Raw genomic sequence first — 19,683 nt, 5'->3', positions numbered from 1 at the left:
TTTGGTGGAAAAGGTCTCAAAATTTTGATTCTAATATCTAAAGGATTCAAAATGTCATCAAGATGCATCAATTTAGGCATTCTTCATCTAATAACAAAAGACAAATCGACTCAAGTTGACTGTAGTCTATGCTTTCAATGGTTTACAAAATGGGTTGCTCATTTTTTCCCATAGGCCTAAGTGTTTCAATTTTAATTTAGTTTTGTCAATTTACTATGTATACTCTGCTCATTTAGTCTGTGAATCATGAACATGAATAAACTAAACGGCTGATTGCCTTCGATAATGATGCTTTGCTAATATATGTATAATGTTATTCATGACTTGTTTCACAAAAATCCTAGAAGTCAGAAATGAATGATTACCAGAAAAAAGTAAAAAGACAATAATCTGCTGGAAAACCCTGTGGAATTTGTTTCTATTTTCAGTCTACAGTTTCAATTGAATGACAAATAATTAAAATTCATTGTCATCTCAGGTACTAATTGAGGTACAAATCGAGAGTGAAATAGCCTCGATATCAAGGATAATGTGTTAATTGAAGGCAAATGATGTTTACAACTGAAAACAGGTTAGTGAGTTTTACCTGGCTTTAAACTAATGATTTAGGTTCAAAAATCTGACTCATTAACAATAAATCAAATGATTAATTACAATCGTTTCACTTTTCCCTTTTTGATTCACATTTTTATTTGAAATAACATTTAATTTAATTTCAGTTGTTATTGTAATTGTGAATAAGCAAGTGTTTGTCTGTCAAAATGAGTTACATTGAAACTAGTGGTAATTTGACCAAAAAAATTATGGATCAAAATTTTGCATCAACATTGACCATCAACCGAGCAAGTTTAAATCAAATTGGATCAACTAATTTAGTTTATTGGCTTTTGTTTTCCACCATTTTATTGATTGTTGCCAATCTAATTCAAAGGCTCATCTCTTTTGTTCAATTTCAAAGTCAATTATCAAAATTACCTCAGGAACCAAGTAATCCATTAACTGGTCATATTAACAGGTTTGGAATTACTTTAACCACATTAACCAATCTTCCTGAAAAAGGTAAGAAGAAGATACAATTTAATAATCAAATTGATTGAGCATTTAAAATGAAAAAGTTATCCATTCAACTCAGGTAAAAGCACCAGAAACATGATCGCAGTAGGAAAAGATTAGATTTAGATTAGACTTTTGCTTCAATAAGCTTCATCCTCGTATAAGCAAATAGCTCATGTAATAAGCATTAAGACGAGCAGAAACGCTCATCTACATTTAAAGTACATTTAGATGTAAACCTTTAATTATGATTATCACATCACTCTTTCGTATAATTTCCCATTTTAACCATAATTCACTCTTCCCTCATGGAGGGTTCATCAAAGCATAAAATACCAATGAATCGATTCTCCTGATAATTATTTTCATGGATCAAGTTCATACAGAAACTCAAAGAGGTTAATGATTTGGTGTTTTTATTTCATGAGTTGACCAGCGTTTTATCTCCTGTTTGGGTTAAATGGGTAACAATAACGTTCAGCAAAAATATTTATACATTTTTTGTCCAATTTTCACAGCTATCATGGCCGAGTGTGAAAGGTTATTTGATAAATATCGTAAAACTGGATTCATTTTAATCAAATTAATGTGGAAACCATTCTTAATAATTTGCAATCATTCAATAGTAAAGGTGAGTGGCTTAATAAGATCAACCTAAAAATTTTGATGAAACAATCATTTTATCAGCTGATTACTTCAATACTGAGAAGACCTAAATTCACAATGAAACCATCGTCTAAGTGAATCGCAACAATTAAAAGGTTAGCATTGGATTTATAATAACTTGCTATCTCAATGGATAAACAAATAAGTTGATCAATAGTGATCAGATCTAATATAAGATCAGTGATCAGTAGTTTGACAATGGTTCAATCATTGTTGTTAATAATTTAAGTCGTTTCAATATGAATTGACTGTAATCATAATTTGAGTTGAATGGTTAAAAAAGGTGTTTGTTTCAATCAAATATTATCCTTAATTATCCTTGAAAGGTGTTTAACCAAAATGCCTTAATGAGTTAACCCAAAAGGCAAATTAACTGACCATTAACAAGGTTGATTAATCTTAATTAGTGTTCATCAAATGATAACTTAATTGCACTTTTGAATGTTTTGACATGAAATTTGAAAAGGAAATACAAAATTCAACTAAACGTCACTTTTAATTGAAAAGTGAACATTCATTTTCATGATTTAAATTGTATTTCATTGATAATTTATTGCCACGCGAAATGTGTAAAGATAAATGATCTTTCCGTCATTTGATCAATACTGATTTGAAGAGTCAATGATCATTAAACAATCAACTATAAGATTGTTGATTAGATTAATAACAATTCAAGTCAACAACTCTGGAGGTTGTTAGTAAACAAAATGTTAACCATTTGTTTTTGATGCTCAACAAATCAGATGATTGCAGCCAAAAATGGTTTAGTTGAAAGAGGTGGACAAATATATTTGCTTAAGCCTTGGATTGGAGATTCAGTGACCACTTCATCGGGCTCAGCTTGGTACTCGAAGAGACGGACAATCAACTTGGCCTTTAACATGGACTGTTTACCCGTTTACACTAAAATCATTGAAAGGCAAACAGTTGCATTCATTTCAAAGTTAAACTCAAATGAAAATATTGGACAACAAATAAACCTTTCCCATTGGATTCATTTACTTGGCTTGGGTTTTATTGTTGAAATTATTTCTGGTCAATTCATTGATTTCCTCAATCAACAGGGAGCTCAGTATTTTGATGATTTAGAGATCATTCAACAATCTCGAGAACAGCGTCTTTGGTTTCCCCTTTACTGGTCTGAGTTTATTTATTCATTGACACCTTCAGGTTGGAAACATCGGGCCGCTCTTTCAAGGGTTCACCAGTTTAGTCAGTCGTTGGTTGAATCTGCTTTGAAGTCAATGAGGTTGGGGGAAGTTAATCGGGTCAAAGGTAAACCAATTGTCGATTTGATTGTTCAAAGTTACTGGGAAGAGGCGAAAAGATCAGGATCGACTACTGTTAATGTTCAACAAATACGCCAAGAGTTGGATGGACTTATCATGGGTACTTTTGATACAACACCAAATGCGATAACATTTACATTGTATTTGCTTGGTAAGCCAATTCAATTGTTTTGTATCTTATTATACAGAGATTAGTCCGTTTTCAACGGGTTTAAGTTGGTTTAGTTTTAAGATTCATTGGATTTCTGCTTATGAATTGGAGGCAAATATTTGTCATGAACAATAATCTGATTAGATATTTTTATTGCTCTAAATGAAACCTCGAAAATGTAAACATATTTATTGATAAATCTAGTTGCTCATCGATTAAGAAATTGATTGCTAATTGGTTAAAGATAATGTAAAATGTGATTTATCCACCAAAATGTAATTGTTACTGTTGACTCGTTAAGTTGGCAAAAATGTTAATTTCAAATTGAATAGTAATCATTTCACATGATTCATGTGAGCCGACATTTTCAATGTTTGTTTTTGTTGTTTATGCTGTTGTTGTTGTTATTGCAATCATCAACTAATGATAGTGTTTTCAATCGATTATCTTGAAAGGTTTACATCAATCGTATCAAGAACAACTCTATCAACAATTGAATGAACTGGATCGAGATCACGAAACTGGTTTACCCAGAAGTCAAGATATCATGAAGCTTGCTTACTTGGATGGGGTTGTTAAGGAAGCTCTTCGTCTTTACCCGCCAGTCCCATTTGTCCAGAGACAACTCGACAGTGAGATTACAATTGATGGACAGTTGATTCCTCCTGGAATGGATATCACACTTTGCCTTTACTTTCTTCATCGGGATCCTGAAATATTTCCTGAACCAGAATCGTTTTATCCCGATCGTTGGTCTAATTCAACTTCATTGCCTCTAACATCTTACCTGCCTTTTGGGTTTGGATTAAGACATTGTGTTGGTAAAAAATTAGGCTTAATCATTATGAAATTGACTATTGCTCATATTATAATCAACTTTAAGCTAACCTCTGATAAACCATTGAAATCTAGCGATGTTAAACTGAGCACAGCAATTATACCGAAAATACCGCTTATGGTTTCATTGGAAAGAAGAATAGTTGACAACATGTAAATACTCATTCATATAATTTTATCAAATTAGATTTACATTGAAGAAAATTCATGTCATGAAGGAAAAATATATCGCTACAAATAGTGAATAAAAGATAGCCATTTGGCCAGAATTTTATTTTTAAATTGTTGTTCCGTAATAAATTAACCAATACAGTCAAAGATGTAATTTTCTGGTCATTTTTTCATTACAATATGAATTTACTTCAATGTGAATTTGGTTTTTTCAAGTGAAATAATGTAAAATAATGTTTTTTAAGATAGATTATCACAAATTTGTTGTTTATTTTTAATTGAGTGGGTTTTATGCATTTAAGGCATTGGAATAAAAGGAAAATAAAATAAAATTGCATAATTTTGTTAAAAATAAAGTTCATGTCTGCAATCCATCCTTTCCAGCTGAATTTAATTTAATATACTAAAAATATGGGCCGGAAAACAGTCAAAAATGGAGATGAATTGTCATAATTGAAATAATAATTGTAACCAAACTTGTTCAACAAGTGGATGTAAACTCTTCGATATAAAAGATTGAACCAATTGAAAGACTGGCTGAATTTGAACGGATTCATGCTTGTATTTTGTATTAAGATGTGGTCTTTTGGAAGTTCTTATAATAATTATGTGAATGATGGTTGAAGTGAAGGTGGTAATGATTAACGCGTTTTGATGAGCTTTAAAAATCCAAAGCTACAGGATACTCTCCTGTTAAACAGGCAACACAATGTCCTATTGGTTTATTTACATTAGTGGACTGCTGCCTTTCCCGAATTCCCCTTTGAACTGATAGCTTCAATCCTTCTACAGATAGATATTTGAGTGAAGCAGCTCCTATAAAAAAATCAAATTATCAATCATCTATCATTAGTTTTCATCGTCATCAATCGACTTACCCAATGAATTAGCAAGCTGTTCAGCATTTAAATGGTTGGCAATGAGCTCTTCTGCAGTTGGAATGTTGATTCCCATGTAACATGGATAATGAAGTGGCGGTGAAGCTATTCGAATGTGAACATCATCGGCTCCAGCATCTTTGAGAAGACGAACAAGTTGACCAATTGTAGTTCCTCGGACAATCGAATCATCAATAAGGATAATTGATTTACCTGTGAAATGATTTTATTATATTAATAACATTATAATATTGTTAATATTAGCTGACTTACCTTTAAAATTTTCAACGAGTGGGCCAAATTTTTTAGCAACACCAAGACGTCGCAATCGAGTTGAAGGTTGAATAAATGTTCGTCCAACATAACGATTCTTACAAAATACTTCAACAAAGGGAACACCAGACTGATTGTTGATAGACAATAAAAATTAATAAAAAATTAATAAAATAATCAATAAATGATTAACGGGTTAACAGGAAGTATTAAACAGTGATCAGTTTAATTCAGGTTGAGTAAAAGATTTCTTTACTGTTTTTAATGTTCATCTTTTACGATCATTAAACTTTGACTTTCTCAATCAGCAAATGATTCCATTGTGGTAATATTGAAATCAACAATTGGGTAACAATCTAATGATACTTAAAAGATGATCATTGAAAAGTGGAAAAAAATATTACCTCAAGTGCAAAGCCAAGAGCTGCTGGATTAGACGATTCAGGAACAGGAGAAACGATGTATTCCTTAGATGGATCATAGACAATGGGTGCTTCACGCGCAAGTTGACGACCACAACTCACTCGTACTGAATAAACCATCTGACTTTCAATAATGGAATCCGCTTTGGCAAAGTAAACATATTCAAAGATACAAAAGGCAGGGTAATCATGATTGGCTGGACGCGGAATTATACACAATGATTTGGGTTCCTTATTACGCTCCAATTTAACTATTTCACCAGGCTCAACATCACGAAATAGAGTTGCACAGATTGAAGGGAATGAACAAGATTCACTAGAAACGACCCAACCTTTTGAAAAGCCAATAAAACATATTGATTAACCTCAATCATAAAACAGTTACAAAATACCGCTTAAGTCATCGTTCAAGATGTCATAAAGGAAAAGGGTAAAAGAAAGAGGTGCAAAGGGCGACATCTTTCCTCGTTTTGTTAAACTTATTAAAATTATATTTTAGCAAAATTTTATTTACTTTTTTTTATTATTATCTGTTACTAACCTTCAGCTCTTTGAATGTCTTTAGATACTCGAGTATTACGATCTGTCGGAGGTACCAACATACCAAGGGATAAAGGTCGATTACCAAATGGATCTCTTAATGCGTATAAACATTCATTGTACATAACAATCAATGAGTATGAAAGTGGAGTTAAGGAAACAAAATGTTTTAATCGAGATAATATTTCCTCTTCACTTCGCTCAACATCATTAAGAAGCGAATTCTTCTTTTTAGCTTTCCTTTTAGTTCCGTTAACCCCGTTATTCAAATTATTGATCCCCTTGTTATTCAGTTCACCATTTGAACCAACATCTTCATCCGTTATAACAATTGAGACTGGTTCTTTTTTGAACTGATCTGGTGGTGGCATACTCAAGCATTGTGTGATTAGTTCAGAGTCACTTCCAGTGGATAATCCAACTCCTATTTGATAAACATTTCAATTTCAATATTAAATGAATCCTTGAAAACGGACTTTTCCTATCCATACAATCATCAAAGTGATACAATCTATTGGGATTTTAAGTGTGACTGATATCAAAAAGTGCCATAAAAAAATCATATACTAACAATTTTTCATGATTATCATCGATTCAATTAAAAAAATTGGTGATAGTGAAACCTCTTCATCAGCATCTCAATCTTCATCTTCATCTTTTTCTTGTCATACTTTGCAAGAGATTGGATTAACTTATGATTCAAGAGTGATAAAAATGTCCGTAATAATATCAAGAGATACAATCAACACTTAAATAGAGTTACAATCAATTGATTGTATTTACCTTAACTGATGATGGTTTCAATGATATTCATTTTTTTTGGTACTCACCATTTTCCAGAATTTTTTGCCTCAATGGAGCTGAATTGACAAGTTCACCATTATGAGCCACAGCGATCGTCCCATAACTTGTGTGCACCACAAAAGGTTGAGCTAATGAAACACTATCTGCACCACCCATGGTCGAGTATCGTGTATGTCCAATTCCCAAGTTACCCTTAAGGGACAACATTATCGGTTCATTGAATATTTGGCTCACCAAACCCATTCCACGGTGAACTGAGAAGGGTTCAGTTGCATATTTACAAGTAACTATTCCGGCAGCTTCTTGGCCTCTTTGAAATGAACGTTGAAGAAAAGGACAATTACAATTAGGGAACATTAAACACTTGAAATCTTTTGGAATCAAATTTCGTTTCAAACGTTTCATTACCTGTGTTGAAGACCAATAAGTCCAAGGCAAATGATGTGAGCACAATCTAGATTAGTTGGCCAGTCTCCGTTAGTTATGCATCCAAAAACGCCGCATTTCTCACCTAACATTTCCTCTTCCATTTTGATCGATTTAAATTAAACTATTGGCACAAGAATCAATTGGATACACTTGTATTGTTCAGTGTAATGATTTAATGTTGATTTCAAACTGAGTGTGTTAGATTTTACTGATGAAAAGATGCCACAAGATGTGCTTTAGATGTTAATCGAGCAATCTAAGTAGTCATTCTCCCTCTCAATCTACTGGGCTGTCGATTAATATCATCATTTGTCTATAAAAATTATCTCTGTACAAAAACGATTGCCAAGAAGAGAAAAGAAAGACAATTAGAAAGATAAATAATGAGATAAACTTGGGAGAGTAATGGGGGGAGAAAGAGAATGAGGGAGATCTTCAAGAAGTACCCTTAAATCAACTGTTTATCATTACCAGAACCTTTCCTCACAAGCTAATCAACATTTCTTCTATTTGTTGTAGTTAAACTTTGTTTCTGTTGCTAAATATTCTTAATTATTGAACATTTAAGACGTGTTAATCACTGGAATCATGGGTAAGTCTATTATTAATGTATTTCTGATTAATATCTTCTGCCGATGTCCATATGTAGCCAAAACGATATGTAGCTGTGACAATCTGCTCTTTATCACAAGCCTCTTGTTTTTAGGCTTGTATATTTTTCAATCTAATTTACTATATTCTTTCATTTCTTTCATTTCTTATTACAGAAATTAGTCAAAATCAAATCGATAAATTAATTATTGAAGGAAAGACCAAAAAAGTTTTCACTCTACGAGGTGAACAAAAATATGTTTACATTTACAGTAAAGACCGTATTACAGCAGGTAAGCCTGATTTTATGTTATATTCAATGCCATTCCAATGTTGTCTTAAATATTGATTTTGTTTTTTTGTTTTTTTTGCTTATTAGGGGATGGGGCTAAGTCTCATGCGATGGAAGGCAAAGCCAGATTATCTACCCAAACAAACTGTGCTATCTATGAATTTTTAAACGCTGCCGGAATTGCAACTCATTTTGTATCAAGAGTTGCTCAAAATTGCAAAGATTGGGATCGGTCATTTGTTGCTAAACAGTGTGAGATGATTCCAATAGAATGGGTTTGCAGGTGAGATTTTATTTTATCGTTTAGCCGTGTTTCCATGAAAAACTCTATCTCAGTGTGAGACTATCAAAGAGACGAATGATATCTCAGCTGTTGTTATCTATGATAAATAATGTTTACTTGCCTCGTGGATAATTAACTTAAGCTTTACGCTACTGTTTGCGTTAATCATGTGGTATGTGTGAAAGAGTTGCTGGAAAAGCTATTGCTAATTGACCATTTGTTTGAAATAGATAGATTGGTCAAATCCAGTTTTTGACGAATCCATAATCAGTTTAGATTAATCTCTGATAGTGAATATTAATTGAAATGAAAGAATATCAAAGATGCCTGAAGATAAATATCATGGTATCAGTTAAACATCATAAGTATTTATCCTCGATTTTATTATTCTTGAGTGTTTTTATCAATCATTTTATCAGCTAGTAAATCAGGATATCGAAATGATTAAATTGGTTGACAATATGGAAAGCATCTCATCTCATCATTTCAAGTTATCTGTTATTCTCTTATTTCGATTAAAACCCATGAGATGTCTTACCATCTATTAGATACTTAGAGATATCATCTGATAACTCACCTGAATATGTGGAAATAATAAATTATTATTGATAATTTCTTCCGATTTGCTAATCGAACCTTCTGTGATAACTTATTAATTGATTCTGTTTTGTTGTGTTTTTTACCCTCTTTATCCTTTAATTGTGTTGACAGTATCGCCAGAGAGTAACTTTTGAAGGGCACAAGCATAATGTTCATTTTTAACTCTACTATCAAATAATTAGTTGGAAAGTCTTTGAATTGAAAAGAATCGCAATTTCATTTCATCATCAAATCGACTTGAAATTGAAATGAGTTTAGAAAGCCCAATGTCCGAAGCTATTAACATTATTATATAATTTTAGTGATATTGCTGAAAGCGCTGCTGTGAATGTAGTTGAAATAATTGAAGTTAATTTTTCATTTCAGGCGCGTAGCCTCTGGATCTTACCTAAAGCGTCATCCTAATGTCAAGGAAGGTTACCGATTCGCACCCGTAAAACTAGAGACTTTTTTCAAAGGTATAAATTTTTCATCTCATGTCAATTCATTATAATTCATCCTCTTTTTATTTTTATTCATAAAATAGATGACGAAAATCACGATCCTTTCTGGTCCACTGAAACACTTATTGAAGCTGGTTTAACCTGTGGAGGTTTGAAAATAGGAAAGATCCAAGTAGAGGAAATGTATCGACTTACTCAAACTGTCTTTGAAGTCCTTGAAAGGGTTTGGTCTACTTTGAACCATTCATTGATTGATATGAAAATAGAGTTTGGTGTTGTTGAAGAATCAGGTGTAAAAAAGATTGTTGTTGGCGACGTAATCGATAATGATTCCTGGCGCCTTTGGCCTAATGGTGATAAGCGGTTAATGTTGGATAAACAAATATATCGTAATTTAGATAACTCAGCAATTGACGAAGCAGCTATTCAAGCTGTTAAATCAAAGTTTGAACTTGTTGCTGAGCGAACTCATGCTTTATTCGGCTCAATGATACCTAAACCTCGTGAACATGGTTTACCTCCTCCTCCACCTGAAGTAGGCATTATCTTAGGTTCAATGAGTGACATGGAACATGCACAAAAAATAAAGAAGGCTTTATCTGAAAAATATGGAATTAATGACGTTGAAATTCATGTTTGCTCAGCTCACAAATCAACTGAAGCAACTTTAACCGTTTTAGCCAGTCTAATGCAATGGCCTACCTGTCAAGTTATTATAGCCTGTGCTGGAAGAAGCAATGGATTAGGCCCTGTATCAGCTGGAAACACAACAGTTCCAGTAATTAACTGTCCACCTATCTCAGATTCAGCAACACTTTCAAACGATATTTGGTCCTCTATGAGATTACCATCAGGAGTGGGCTGTACTACCATTTTGGGTGCAGATAACGCTGCTTTAGCTGCAGCCCATATCATTGCCAATCTCAGTCCATTCACTTGGGCACGAATTCGATCCCAACAAACCTATACAATTATTAAGATGCTTTATGATGATGCTTCAATTGATGCTTGAGTATTCCAATAATCCAACAAAAATAATTTTCTGTATCGACTTTTTGATGTAAAATTAGTGCAATCTACTGGTGATAATTGGTGAAATTAGAGTTAACTATGATGGTTATTAAATTAATTTCTTTCGTTGACTTAATTTTCTGTGCAATTTTTGCATTGGCTTTAATTATTAGGTTGTTCAAGTTTGAAAATATGCTTAGAATTGAACAAATTCAATGTCTTGGTTTTCGCGAATCGATAGAAGTCATAAATATTTTAAAGATTTCTGAGTCGAAATTTTTTATTTTACTTTTATCAATTTAATTACATAATTAAGAAGCTGATAAACTTCTGGAATCTTTGTACATCAAAATTAATTTAAATTTGCTGCAAATGTATTTCACAAGAAAACTGAAATGAACTGAAACGTGCGTATTTAAAAATGAGGCCCAATCAAAGTTTTACCTTGGTTCTAAAAATACATGTACATGTATATTGCAGGTCAGAGTTCATTTGCACTCAAATAACCTAAAATACTATAAAGCATATAAAATTCATTTCATATTACAGCACATTTCTGGGTAACAGTTTCGTTTTACGGACAAAGGCGTGAACATTAAAAATCATCCAATGGTAGACGTCTTTTAAGGGCGCTCTTTATGAACAATTGAATTAAATGAAGCTAATTAAGGCCCCAGGCCGACCTAAGCCCACCCTAACCTTACCAAACCTAACCTAACCTAACCTAACCTAACCTGACCGACCAACCAACAGCCCCTTGATCTAACTTACCTAACCAAAAAATCATATGTTTTAATGTTCACGCCTTTGTCCGTAAAACGAAACTGTTACCCATTTCTGAAGATAACCTTGTTAGACATTTTTTTGCTTAAATTGTAACAATTTAACGATTCGGTCAAATAATCCTCAGCTAATTACTACATTTTTAAACAAAAAATTTATCATGGAAATCAATCTTTAGCAAGAAAAGGTTTAAAAGTAAGAGCATCCATATAACAGTTTCAAAACAATTCATCTTCACACAAAAAAATCAGAAATAAATCATTGTTGATAATTTGAGCTCGAATGGAAACTTAAATAAAATCCGCTTTTTATTACTATCCCTCTCAGAGACTTTGCTTTACATGCTATTCATTCATTCGCCATACCATTCTTTCCAAGATTTTGGGATTATCAGAAAGTAGCGGCCTGACTACAGGACCCGATTTGGGTACATACGATTTGTACAGATTTTAAAAAATTGTCAATGTTTAAGGCTCTTTTTTCAAAGGTGTTGTGGTTACCAGATCGCTCTTGTGTTGAGCTTGTTATAAGGTTTTCTGGTGTTATTTACTTTAGTGAACGGCATCTAGACGAATCTCTTTTCGTTTTGGTTTAGTTTATAACAGAATCCGTCGTAATAGGCCGCTTAGAACTAATTATCAAGATAGGCCGATAGATGGCGTCTCGATAGACTCAATCTACCAAGCTTGAAGCTGATTGATTTCCATACATTGTACACTAATGCCTATCACAAGGAAAGGCAGAGAGTGAAAGAGAAAAATAGGAAAACAAATAAATACGTTTCTTTTAATTATTAATTAATTGTAACTAGTTCCTTCTTTTTAATAAATCATCTGTGGTCTGACTGCTCAAATTAATCATCAACTATTTTTCTCATCATTACTTAAACTGAAACTATCAATTTGTACACTGAAACCCACCTCATCAATCATGGAGGGTGAAGATGTGATGGTATCCATTAAACACACCCGAGATGAAGCTGATACACAATTGTCTAAGCCAATAACCTACGCTGAATGGAAAAATATATCTTCAAGAACTGTGGACATGGTAGAAGGATTCAGAGAAGCTGGTATTGTTGAAAAATTATTACCCTCCTATGGTTTTATTCAGTGCTGTGAGAGACAAGCTCGCCTCTTTTTTCATTATAGTCAATTTAAAGGTAACATTGATCATCTTAAGCTAGGTGATCCAGTTGAATTTGAGATGACATATGACCGTCGGACTGGTAAACCTATTGCTTCTATGGTTGTTAAAATTTCATCTGAAGCATTTCTTGGTGAAGAACTAAGCAGTGAGAGAGTCAGTGGTTTCATCACCACCGAATTAGGTGAAGGAAGAGAAGGCCGAGTTGCCTATGAACATAGAGGAGAATGTTTCTTCCTTCCATTCACAACAAAAGATCTTGAAGACACATTACAAGTTGTTAAACAAAATGATCGAGTCACTTTCCTGATTACCCCAGATAAAAGTGGTAACCTTCGTGCCCGAAAAATCGCCTTAGAGACACCAACTCCTGAACGTTATCAAGGTGTTGTCTGCACTTTAAAAGATTCTTTTGGGTTCATCGAAAGAGCTGATGTTGTCAAAGAAATTTTCTTTCACTCATCAGAATGTAAAGACTTTAAGAGCCTATCTCTTGGTGATGATGTTGAATTCAGGGTACAGACACGCAATAACAAGGAGGTTGCTGTTAGTGTTGACAGACTCCCTCCGGGAACTGTTGTTTTTGAAGATATTTCTCCTGAAATTATCACTGGTCGTGTAAGTAAGTTAATTGATCGTCACAATAATCATTCCTTTAGCCGTCAACATTTCACAAGCAATAGCCTCCAATCGGGATCATCAAGTAGTGAACCCTTTCCCGGTAAAATAGTCTACATGGATGGCAATACTGAAAAAGAGATCTCATTTGGCGATAAAGATGTCAGAGGTGACTTCACCTTACAAGTCGGAGACATGATTCAATTTAATGTAGTAACTGATCGTCGTGACAAACTTGAACATGCAACCAATATAGCAATTCTAGATGAGACTTTTGAAAATTCTGAAGAAATCAGAGAACAAGGATATATTGCCGCTCTCAAAGATTCCTATGGTTTTGTCAAGTGTCTAAATCGTGAAGGAACTAGAATATTTTTCCGTTTTGCTGAACTATTGGAACCAAGTATTATTCCTAAATTGAATGAGGAAGTCGGATTCACCATCGCTCCCGATCACTCCATGCCTGGTCGTTTACAAGCTATTCGAATAAAGTTTCTGCCCGATGGTACAATATTCAAGAATCTTTATGCAAAACCTAGCTTTGGAACTGAAAACAGTAGTGACGGAAGACTGCCAGCTGGATTCGGTAGTAATTTGGAATCAAGATTAAGGAATGGTTATGGCAATAACAATATGGATCCGATGAGTGAAAGTAATGGAAATTGTGAATTCCCTTTAATAGACTTAAACACTGATGAATCAACGACAACAGGTAAATCCTCTTTAAGTTCTGGCGATTATCTTTCCAAAAGTGCCGAACCCCAATTCGGGAAAACTCAAAACTCTTGGTCTCACATATTGTCCCAATTACCAATAACAATGAACTCCGACCCTACCATTGAAAATAATCCAAATACGAATTCTAATACCAACAAAGATACCAACGAAAATTCGCAATTGATTGATATATTCTCTTCAGTTGATGAGACACCCTGTGCACCTTTAATCAAACCATTGGAACCAGCTTTGTTAAAAAATGCACTCAGCAATGAAAACAACTGCAATGACAATGATCCGACCAAATTCGCCAAATTAATTGGAGACAATCAGAATGATACAGATACCAATAAAAATGCAGCCAATTGTACTTTCACTGGCAAAAATGGAATGAAAGCTGTACAAAGAGGATTTGTTGCTGCTTTAAAGGATAGTTTTGGTTTTATTGAAAACGAAAACCACAAAAATGAAGTTTTCTTTCATTATAGGTAAGAAATCGATTACGTTTATTGATGCAGAATTAATGAAAATATTTTAATTTACATACATTTTTATGATTTGATAGAAATTTCTATTACATTTTCTCCATTAAACAGTTAACATTTGCCTATTGGCTAGTTTTAGTTAGAGTTAAAATTAAACCATTATTTTTTTGAACCATTCCCAATGTCTTATTGTTGTAATCAAACTTTCATTTTGTGAAGCAGACCAGTGGTTGATGTCTGTTGAAACTTAGGAGTGGTTTCTAATTTGTATTACAAAATTATTAGACCACTCCCAAGTTGATTCAAAGAGTCCAAATAGTTATGAAAATCGGCCTTATTTCAGATGGAACATTTCTTTTAGCTTCATGAGTTGCACTTTTATTGAATTTTGTTTTATCCTGGAAACTCTTATGAAGTATATCTACAATACTCGACTTGAATTGACTCTACCATTATTTGTAACAATACTGTCAACTATCTTAATGAATTCTCCTCCCAAGGTTCGATTAGTTGAACTTTCATTCAGATAATTTGGATTCTGTTCAGCATATTCTGTAAAAGCTTTGACAATAGCTGCTCTCATTTGACTAAAAAACTCAGTTGTTTGTCTCAATACTTCTGGTAAATTGCTGGAAACTTCTCGAATGATAGTGTTGATGATTGTCTCTCGTATCGCATCAACTGGATTTTGATAGGATGAAGGTCCGTCACTTGTTTCGGTGGCTTCACTCATGGATTGTTTTTGCTCATCTTGCATTATTACACTTTGTTGAAATTTAACAGATTCTGATGATGGTTTTAAACTAGTGACTGCGACGAGTCGATTTTTGAGTTTCTTTAAGAGTAATTCATTCTCTGAGAATGAATTTGATCCAATCACAACACAAATTAAAAAATAAGCGAGAACTGATTGATAATGTCTATAGAACATGATTACTTAATTGGATTAATTAGCTCAAGAGTCTCTTATTTTTTCTACCTCGTGTTTTATACTTGTCAGTAATGATCATTTCCCACATCAAAATTGCCATCATGGTCGATATTCATCAACAATCTTTCCTATTCCCCTATGAAATATTTCCTATTCGACATAATAGCCTTTAAATTATAATCAAAACAATTTAACTGCAAACTCACAAGGTTTCGATAGCTTGTATTAAATTATTTTATAGCTTACACAAATAACCAAACAAATTAAATTTACCTTTATATTGCCTTCAATTTATTCAATATTTGACATTGACTGAATTTTAACCAAAGCTAAATCGCCCAATTTCTAATGAATTTCTTTTAATCTATCTCAATTCCAGTGTTTATGATGGTAATATCCAATCATTAGAGCTAGGAAACGAAGTAGAATACACTTTATCCGTCAAAAATTCCAAATTGAACGCTGAGTATGTCAAAAAGTTACCTTCAGGTAGCATTCCGGGTGAAGAAAGTGAACCTGAAATGTTGAATGGTACAGTTATCAGGTCAGTTAGGTGTTTAAACCCGGACCAAGATGAATATTGGGGACTAGTTCAAGTCATCGATTCACCACATGAAGAAGGCCATTACAAACCAGATAATGTTGTTTACGAATTCAGTATGACAAGTTTGGCCGATATTTATGATTATGTTCAAAAAGGTGACTTAGTTACTTTCCAATTGAGCTCTGCTAATGAATCTGGTCACAAAAGGGCTTTAAACATAAAGCCTGTTCGATCTAAAGTCCAAGTAAGTTAATCCATTTTAAGACTAAATTATTTTTCTTAGAAAATACAAAATATCTTAACCTTTTTCATTTATCTTTAAAAGGCTACTGTCGATGCTATAAAAGGGAATTTCGGGTTTCTCAATTACGAAGTGGAAGAAGGTAAAAAATTATTCTTTCATATGTCCGAAGTTAGAGGTGAGAACACTATTCTCAGTGCGGGTGATACTGTTGAATTTGCTATCGTGCAAAATCAGCGAAATGGAAAATATTCTGCCTGTTCAGTTGTTAAACAAAGGTAAATAATTATTCACATTGTTTTCTGTTTAGCTTGATCATTGAGGTCTTTAACATTTATTGTTTCTCTTTTTACTATTTCATTACTAAAACTTTAGCGATGCTATCAACACTCCTCGGCCTGAAAGACTTATAACACGTTTGAAGTCAATGGTTGTGGATGAAAATGTTGGACCAAAAATGGTGCTGCTTCGTCAACCCAAGGGTCCAGATGGATCCAAAGGATTTAGTGTCGTTCGTCAACCCGGATCTTCAACAACCACCGTCACCAATAACTGAACATGCTCCAAGTTTATTTGGAAATTATTTTAAATGGATAAAGTTCGTGAGATGATCAGTGAAATCTACGGCTAATACGGATGAAACTCACTAGTTAATTTTAACAAGAACAATACCTGAGAACGAACTTTCCTTCATCTCATCAGTTAATTACTATTACACTGGATAAAACGAAAAAACAAAAAAAATTCCTGGCTTCATTCTTTAAATGGGAACCATCTCATTTCTGATCATTTTGTTTCCTCAATTCACCCTTCAAGTCATGGAAAGCACGATGGAAACAGTTATGGACATTCGGTCTTCTTTCGATCACTACCATCTATCATCCTGTCTCCTCTATTTCAGCCTTCCTTGCTTCATCCTGCCATCTCTATCTCTATCATGACAACCAACACAACCTCTCCCACCAACCTTTTAGGTCCAATTAATGTCACTCAACCAAACACCCTTCCTCTTTATGAGCAAAAGACTATCCCCGTGATAAAAAGCTTCATTCTGACCTTAACGTTAAGATGGAGTCACATCTCATGTGCCATGAGTATCTTCTCTATACTTTCTCTTTCTGAAGTCTCCATCTTTATCTATCATTTATCTTCATTTTCCTATTCCCTTTTATTCTCTCTCTCTCTCCCTCTCCCTCTCTCTCTCTATCGTTCATTCTCTCCATCCTTCCCAATATCAACAAGATCTTTCAACCTCTCGTTAAGACTAACGATTCTCTTTAATGAACTATTATCATGTTGCAACGAAGTTGTGATAGTGAATAGGGTTAAGTTAGTCTTTGGTCTCATCAAGACCATCGTTCTTTTGGTCTTATGTTGACCGAAAATTGTAATTGCTCCAATTTTAAGAAACAAAAGACAGCAAAAGTAAATCATATCCAAAATTGCATGTTATAATCTATCTTTATCTTTCTTTTATCATCAATTCACATTTGTCGCTTTTTTTCTAAAAAATTTCACTCCATTCTATGTCTTTTCCGTCATTTTGCTTTTGTCAATTTTGGTTTCTTTTTTATTTCTTTTCTCAATAGCCAACCAAAGCAATTTAAAGAAAAAAGGAGGAGCCAAAAATTAGAGATTAGTCCTTGTTTCTATCTCAGAATCAACTCTCCAATCCCAGAAAAAAAGCGTTAAAAAAAACCTTCTCCGCACAAGTTGTTTAAGACTTTAGGTCTACCGCATTTCCAAATTTTTCGCATCATGTTTCACTTCATCTTTGATTGCATCTTTCATTCCCTTTTCATGTTATCCTTTCCTTTCCTCTCCCTTTGTTTTTCTTTCTTTCTCTTTCACTTCTCATTCATCAGTCAAATCAGAAACGGACTGTCTTAATCTTTTAGGCCTCATCAAATTGTCTTGTCAAGTAACTTTCTCTCATGAAACAATAACAAAAAAAACAACAAAAAAATGCAACTTAAGAGATAAAAAAAATTAAAATATACTCGCAACCAAACTTTCTCCAAAAAACACTAGGCAAAAAAAACTATCGGATCTAAGTATTTTACCTTTTTTGGAAAACCTCCCTACCTACTACCTCCCTTGTTTTTCCTTATCTTTCTCTTGTTTCTCCTCTTTCTCCTCATCCCAGCCACTTTGCATCATTCTTTTACCCTTTTTTTCCAGTTGCTTGTCGATGTGCCTTGTATATCTCATCCAAGACAAAGAAAAACCAAACAAGAAACAACTCCAATTACAACTACTACTTTAAAATTTAAAGAATCAAGGTGAACACAACCAATCAACCTAACAAGCGGCTACTAGCAACAGCAGTAAGAACGCAACCATTTAAGATGCAAGATGTTAATAATATTTAATTTGACGATAGGGATTTTGGAATTAATAAACACAAATCTTAAAGACGAAACCAAATCGAGGAATTGTATTTCAACTGGATCAAGTAGCAAAAATAGTCATTCACAGGAAAAGTAAAAGCAACCAATCCACATTTACCACAATACAAAGCATATACACTAACTACATACACATACACACACTTGAAACACATCCACATCACACATGCTAAGAAATAACGTTGGTACATAACGTCTGAAAGAAACTTAAAAAACACCATCAAAACACTCTTCACATACTCAAATCACTCAAACACAACAAAAAAATTAAATAATATAAATTCACTCATACTACGGTAAAGCAACCAACTAACAGCCCTGTTGATGTGCGAGCTGCTAGTCAATTGTCCCATTTTACCAAGCCAAAAAATCTAAACAATGATTGTTAATGAAATAAATAATGAAGACATAAACCAAGAAGTGGAACAGGCGACGAACAAAAAAATCATGTAACTGCAACTTAAAGCAAAGAAAAAAAAAGTTAAAGTCCAATTCCCTCAAACAAGAATTTAAACCTTTCGATCCTAAGTGATAAATCCCATAGAAAACTTGAAATGACCTTAATTCCCATGTAACTTGAAAACAAAAGACAAACAAAATTATAAACTACAAACAACAACAAAAAAATCACTCAGCAACTTTTGCTGGATAATCAATCATTTCTCAAGTAAAAAACGAAAGCAAACGAAATGAAAACACTTAAACACTGTTGTTAATTTATTTTATTTCAACTTTTATCAAATTAGTGTTTCTAATTCAAGAATGATTTCTACCGTTATTTATTTACCATTTCAACAATGACAAGCTATTTCGATCACAATCAATTACCTTAATGGTAACCTGATTAACCATCTTGGATCAAGAAGCAAACAGTTATTGAATAAAAATATCACGAATGATATGATGATCGATCAACGAAAAAATAGGCAATCAATATGAATAGCTGGTTAATTGTGGCTACGTCAAAGCTTTATTTATAACTAATTTAAAGGAAATAAAATTTAAAATTAAATTATCATTGCAGAGTGAATCGATAGAAAAATAGAGAATTTAAATTTCGACAAAAACTGTTTTTTA

The 19,683-nt window shown here is 33.3% G+C and overlaps 4 protein-coding genes across 9 annotated transcripts; 3 read left to right on the top strand and 1 right to left on the bottom strand.

Moving 5' to 3' along the window:
* Window positions 1–636: 636 nt before the first annotated feature.
* LOC107361555 (cytochrome P450 4V2-like) lies at window positions 637–4,321 on the top strand. The gene is made up of 4 exons (XM_089270119.1): window positions 637–1,059; window positions 1,572–1,684; window positions 2,463–3,159; window positions 3,615–4,321. The coding sequence occupies exons 1-4, from the start codon at window positions 762–764 to the stop codon at window positions 4,151–4,153; spliced, it is 1,647 nt and encodes a 548-aa protein (XP_089126245.1). The 5' UTR covers window positions 637–761; the 3' UTR covers window positions 4,154–4,321.
* Window positions 4,235–7,776, bottom strand: LOC107361544 (amidophosphoribosyltransferase). The gene is made up of 7 exons (XM_015928386.3): window positions 7,493–7,776; window positions 7,111–7,394; window positions 6,282–6,704; window positions 5,723–6,072; window positions 5,319–5,448; window positions 5,046–5,258; window positions 4,235–4,983 (listed from the first exon to the last, which is right to left on the bottom strand). The coding sequence occupies exons 1-7, from the start codon at window positions 7,612–7,614 to the stop codon at window positions 4,829–4,831; spliced, it is 1,677 nt and encodes a 558-aa protein (XP_015783872.1). The 5' UTR covers window positions 7,615–7,776; the 3' UTR covers window positions 4,235–4,828.
* Window positions 7,777–7,996: 220 nt separating this feature from the next.
* On the top strand, window positions 7,997–10,869 carry Paics (PAICS bifunctional enzyme). Its single transcript, XM_015928406.3, has 5 exons — window positions 7,997–8,105; window positions 8,281–8,397; window positions 8,484–8,679; window positions 9,646–9,737; window positions 9,806–10,869. Exons 1-5 carry the CDS (start codon window positions 8,102–8,104, stop codon window positions 10,732–10,734), a joined length of 1,338 nt encoding a protein of 445 aa, XP_015783892.2. The 5' UTR covers window positions 7,997–8,101; the 3' UTR covers window positions 10,735–10,869.
* A 1,362-nt stretch (window positions 10,870–12,231) lies between these two features.
* Window positions 12,232–19,310, top strand: Unr (cold shock domain-containing Unr). Of its 6 annotated transcripts, none has more exons than XR_016200906.1 (6): window positions 12,232–13,992; window positions 14,200–14,485; window positions 15,793–16,201; window positions 16,283–16,476; window positions 16,574–18,480; window positions 18,582–19,310. XR_016200906.1 is itself a non-coding variant. In XM_015928375.3 (5 exons), exons 1-5 carry the CDS (start codon window positions 12,447–12,449, stop codon window positions 16,752–16,754), a joined length of 2,616 nt encoding a protein of 871 aa, XP_015783861.2. In that variant the 5' UTR covers window positions 12,232–12,446; the 3' UTR covers window positions 16,755–19,310. The 6 variants fall into 6 exon arrangements, 2 of the variants coding, with proteins under 2 accessions (XP_015783861.2, XP_015783849.2); XR_016200905.1 differs by having other exon boundaries at window positions 16,574–18,525; XR_001568525.3 differs by having other exon boundaries at window positions 12,232–14,485.
* The last annotated feature ends 373 nt before the right edge of the window (window positions 19,311–19,683 follow it).

Source organism: Tetranychus urticae, chromosome 1 (assembly GCF_039701765.1).
Source record: "Tetranychus urticae isolate SD_2017Ah chromosome 1, NJAU_TeUrti_SD_1.0, whole genome shotgun sequence".
In the NCBI taxonomy this organism is placed as follows: Eukaryota; Metazoa; Arthropoda; class Arachnida; order Trombidiformes; family Tetranychidae; genus Tetranychus; species Tetranychus urticae.
Note: the sequence above shows the minus strand (reverse complement) of the source record. Positions and strands in the feature narration are given on the sequence as shown.

Bases quoted from the DNA above. Each gene is read 5' to 3' on its own strand.
- Paics (XM_015928406.3), top strand. The intron at 8,398-8,483 runs GTAAGCCTGATT...TTTGCTTATTAG, and splicing joins TAAAGACCGTATTACAGCAG to GGGATGGGGCTAAGTCTCAT. The intron at 9,738-9,805 runs GTATAAATTTTT...TTCATAAAATAG, and splicing joins ACTAGAGACTTTTTTCAAAG to ATGACGAAAATCACGATCCT.
- LOC107361544 (XM_015928386.3), bottom strand. From the start codon at position 7,614: ATGGAAGAGGAAATGTTAGGTGAGAAATGCGGCGTTTTTGGATGCATA. The intron at 5,259-5,318 runs GTAAGTCAGCTA...ATCATTTCACAG, and splicing joins ACTCGTTGAAAATTTTAAAG to GTAAATCAATTATCCTTATT. The intron at 4,984-5,045 runs GTAAGTCGATTG...ATTTTTTTATAG, and splicing joins ACAGCTTGCTAATTCATTGG to GAGCTGCTTCACTCAAATAT.
- LOC107361555 (XM_089270119.1), top strand. From the start codon at position 762: ATGAGTTACATTGAAACTAGTGGTAATTTGACCAAAAAAATTATGGAT. The intron at 1,060-1,571 runs GTAAGAAGAAGA...CAATTTTCACAG, and splicing joins AACCAATCTTCCTGAAAAAG to CTATCATGGCCGAGTGTGAA. The intron at 1,685-2,462 runs GTGAGTGGCTTA...TCAACAAATCAG, and splicing joins GCAATCATTCAATAGTAAAG to ATGATTGCAGCCAAAAATGG.
- Unr (XM_015928363.3), top strand. From the start codon at position 12,447: ATGGAGGGTGAAGATGTGATGGTATCCATTAAACACACCCGAGATGAA. The intron at 14,486-15,792 runs GTAAGAAATCGA...TCTCAATTCCAG, and splicing joins GAAGTTTTCTTTCATTATAG to TGTTTATGATGGTAATATCC. The intron at 16,202-16,282 runs GTAAGTTAATCC...TATCTTTAAAAG, and splicing joins CTGTTCGATCTAAAGTCCAA to GCTACTGTCGATGCTATAAA.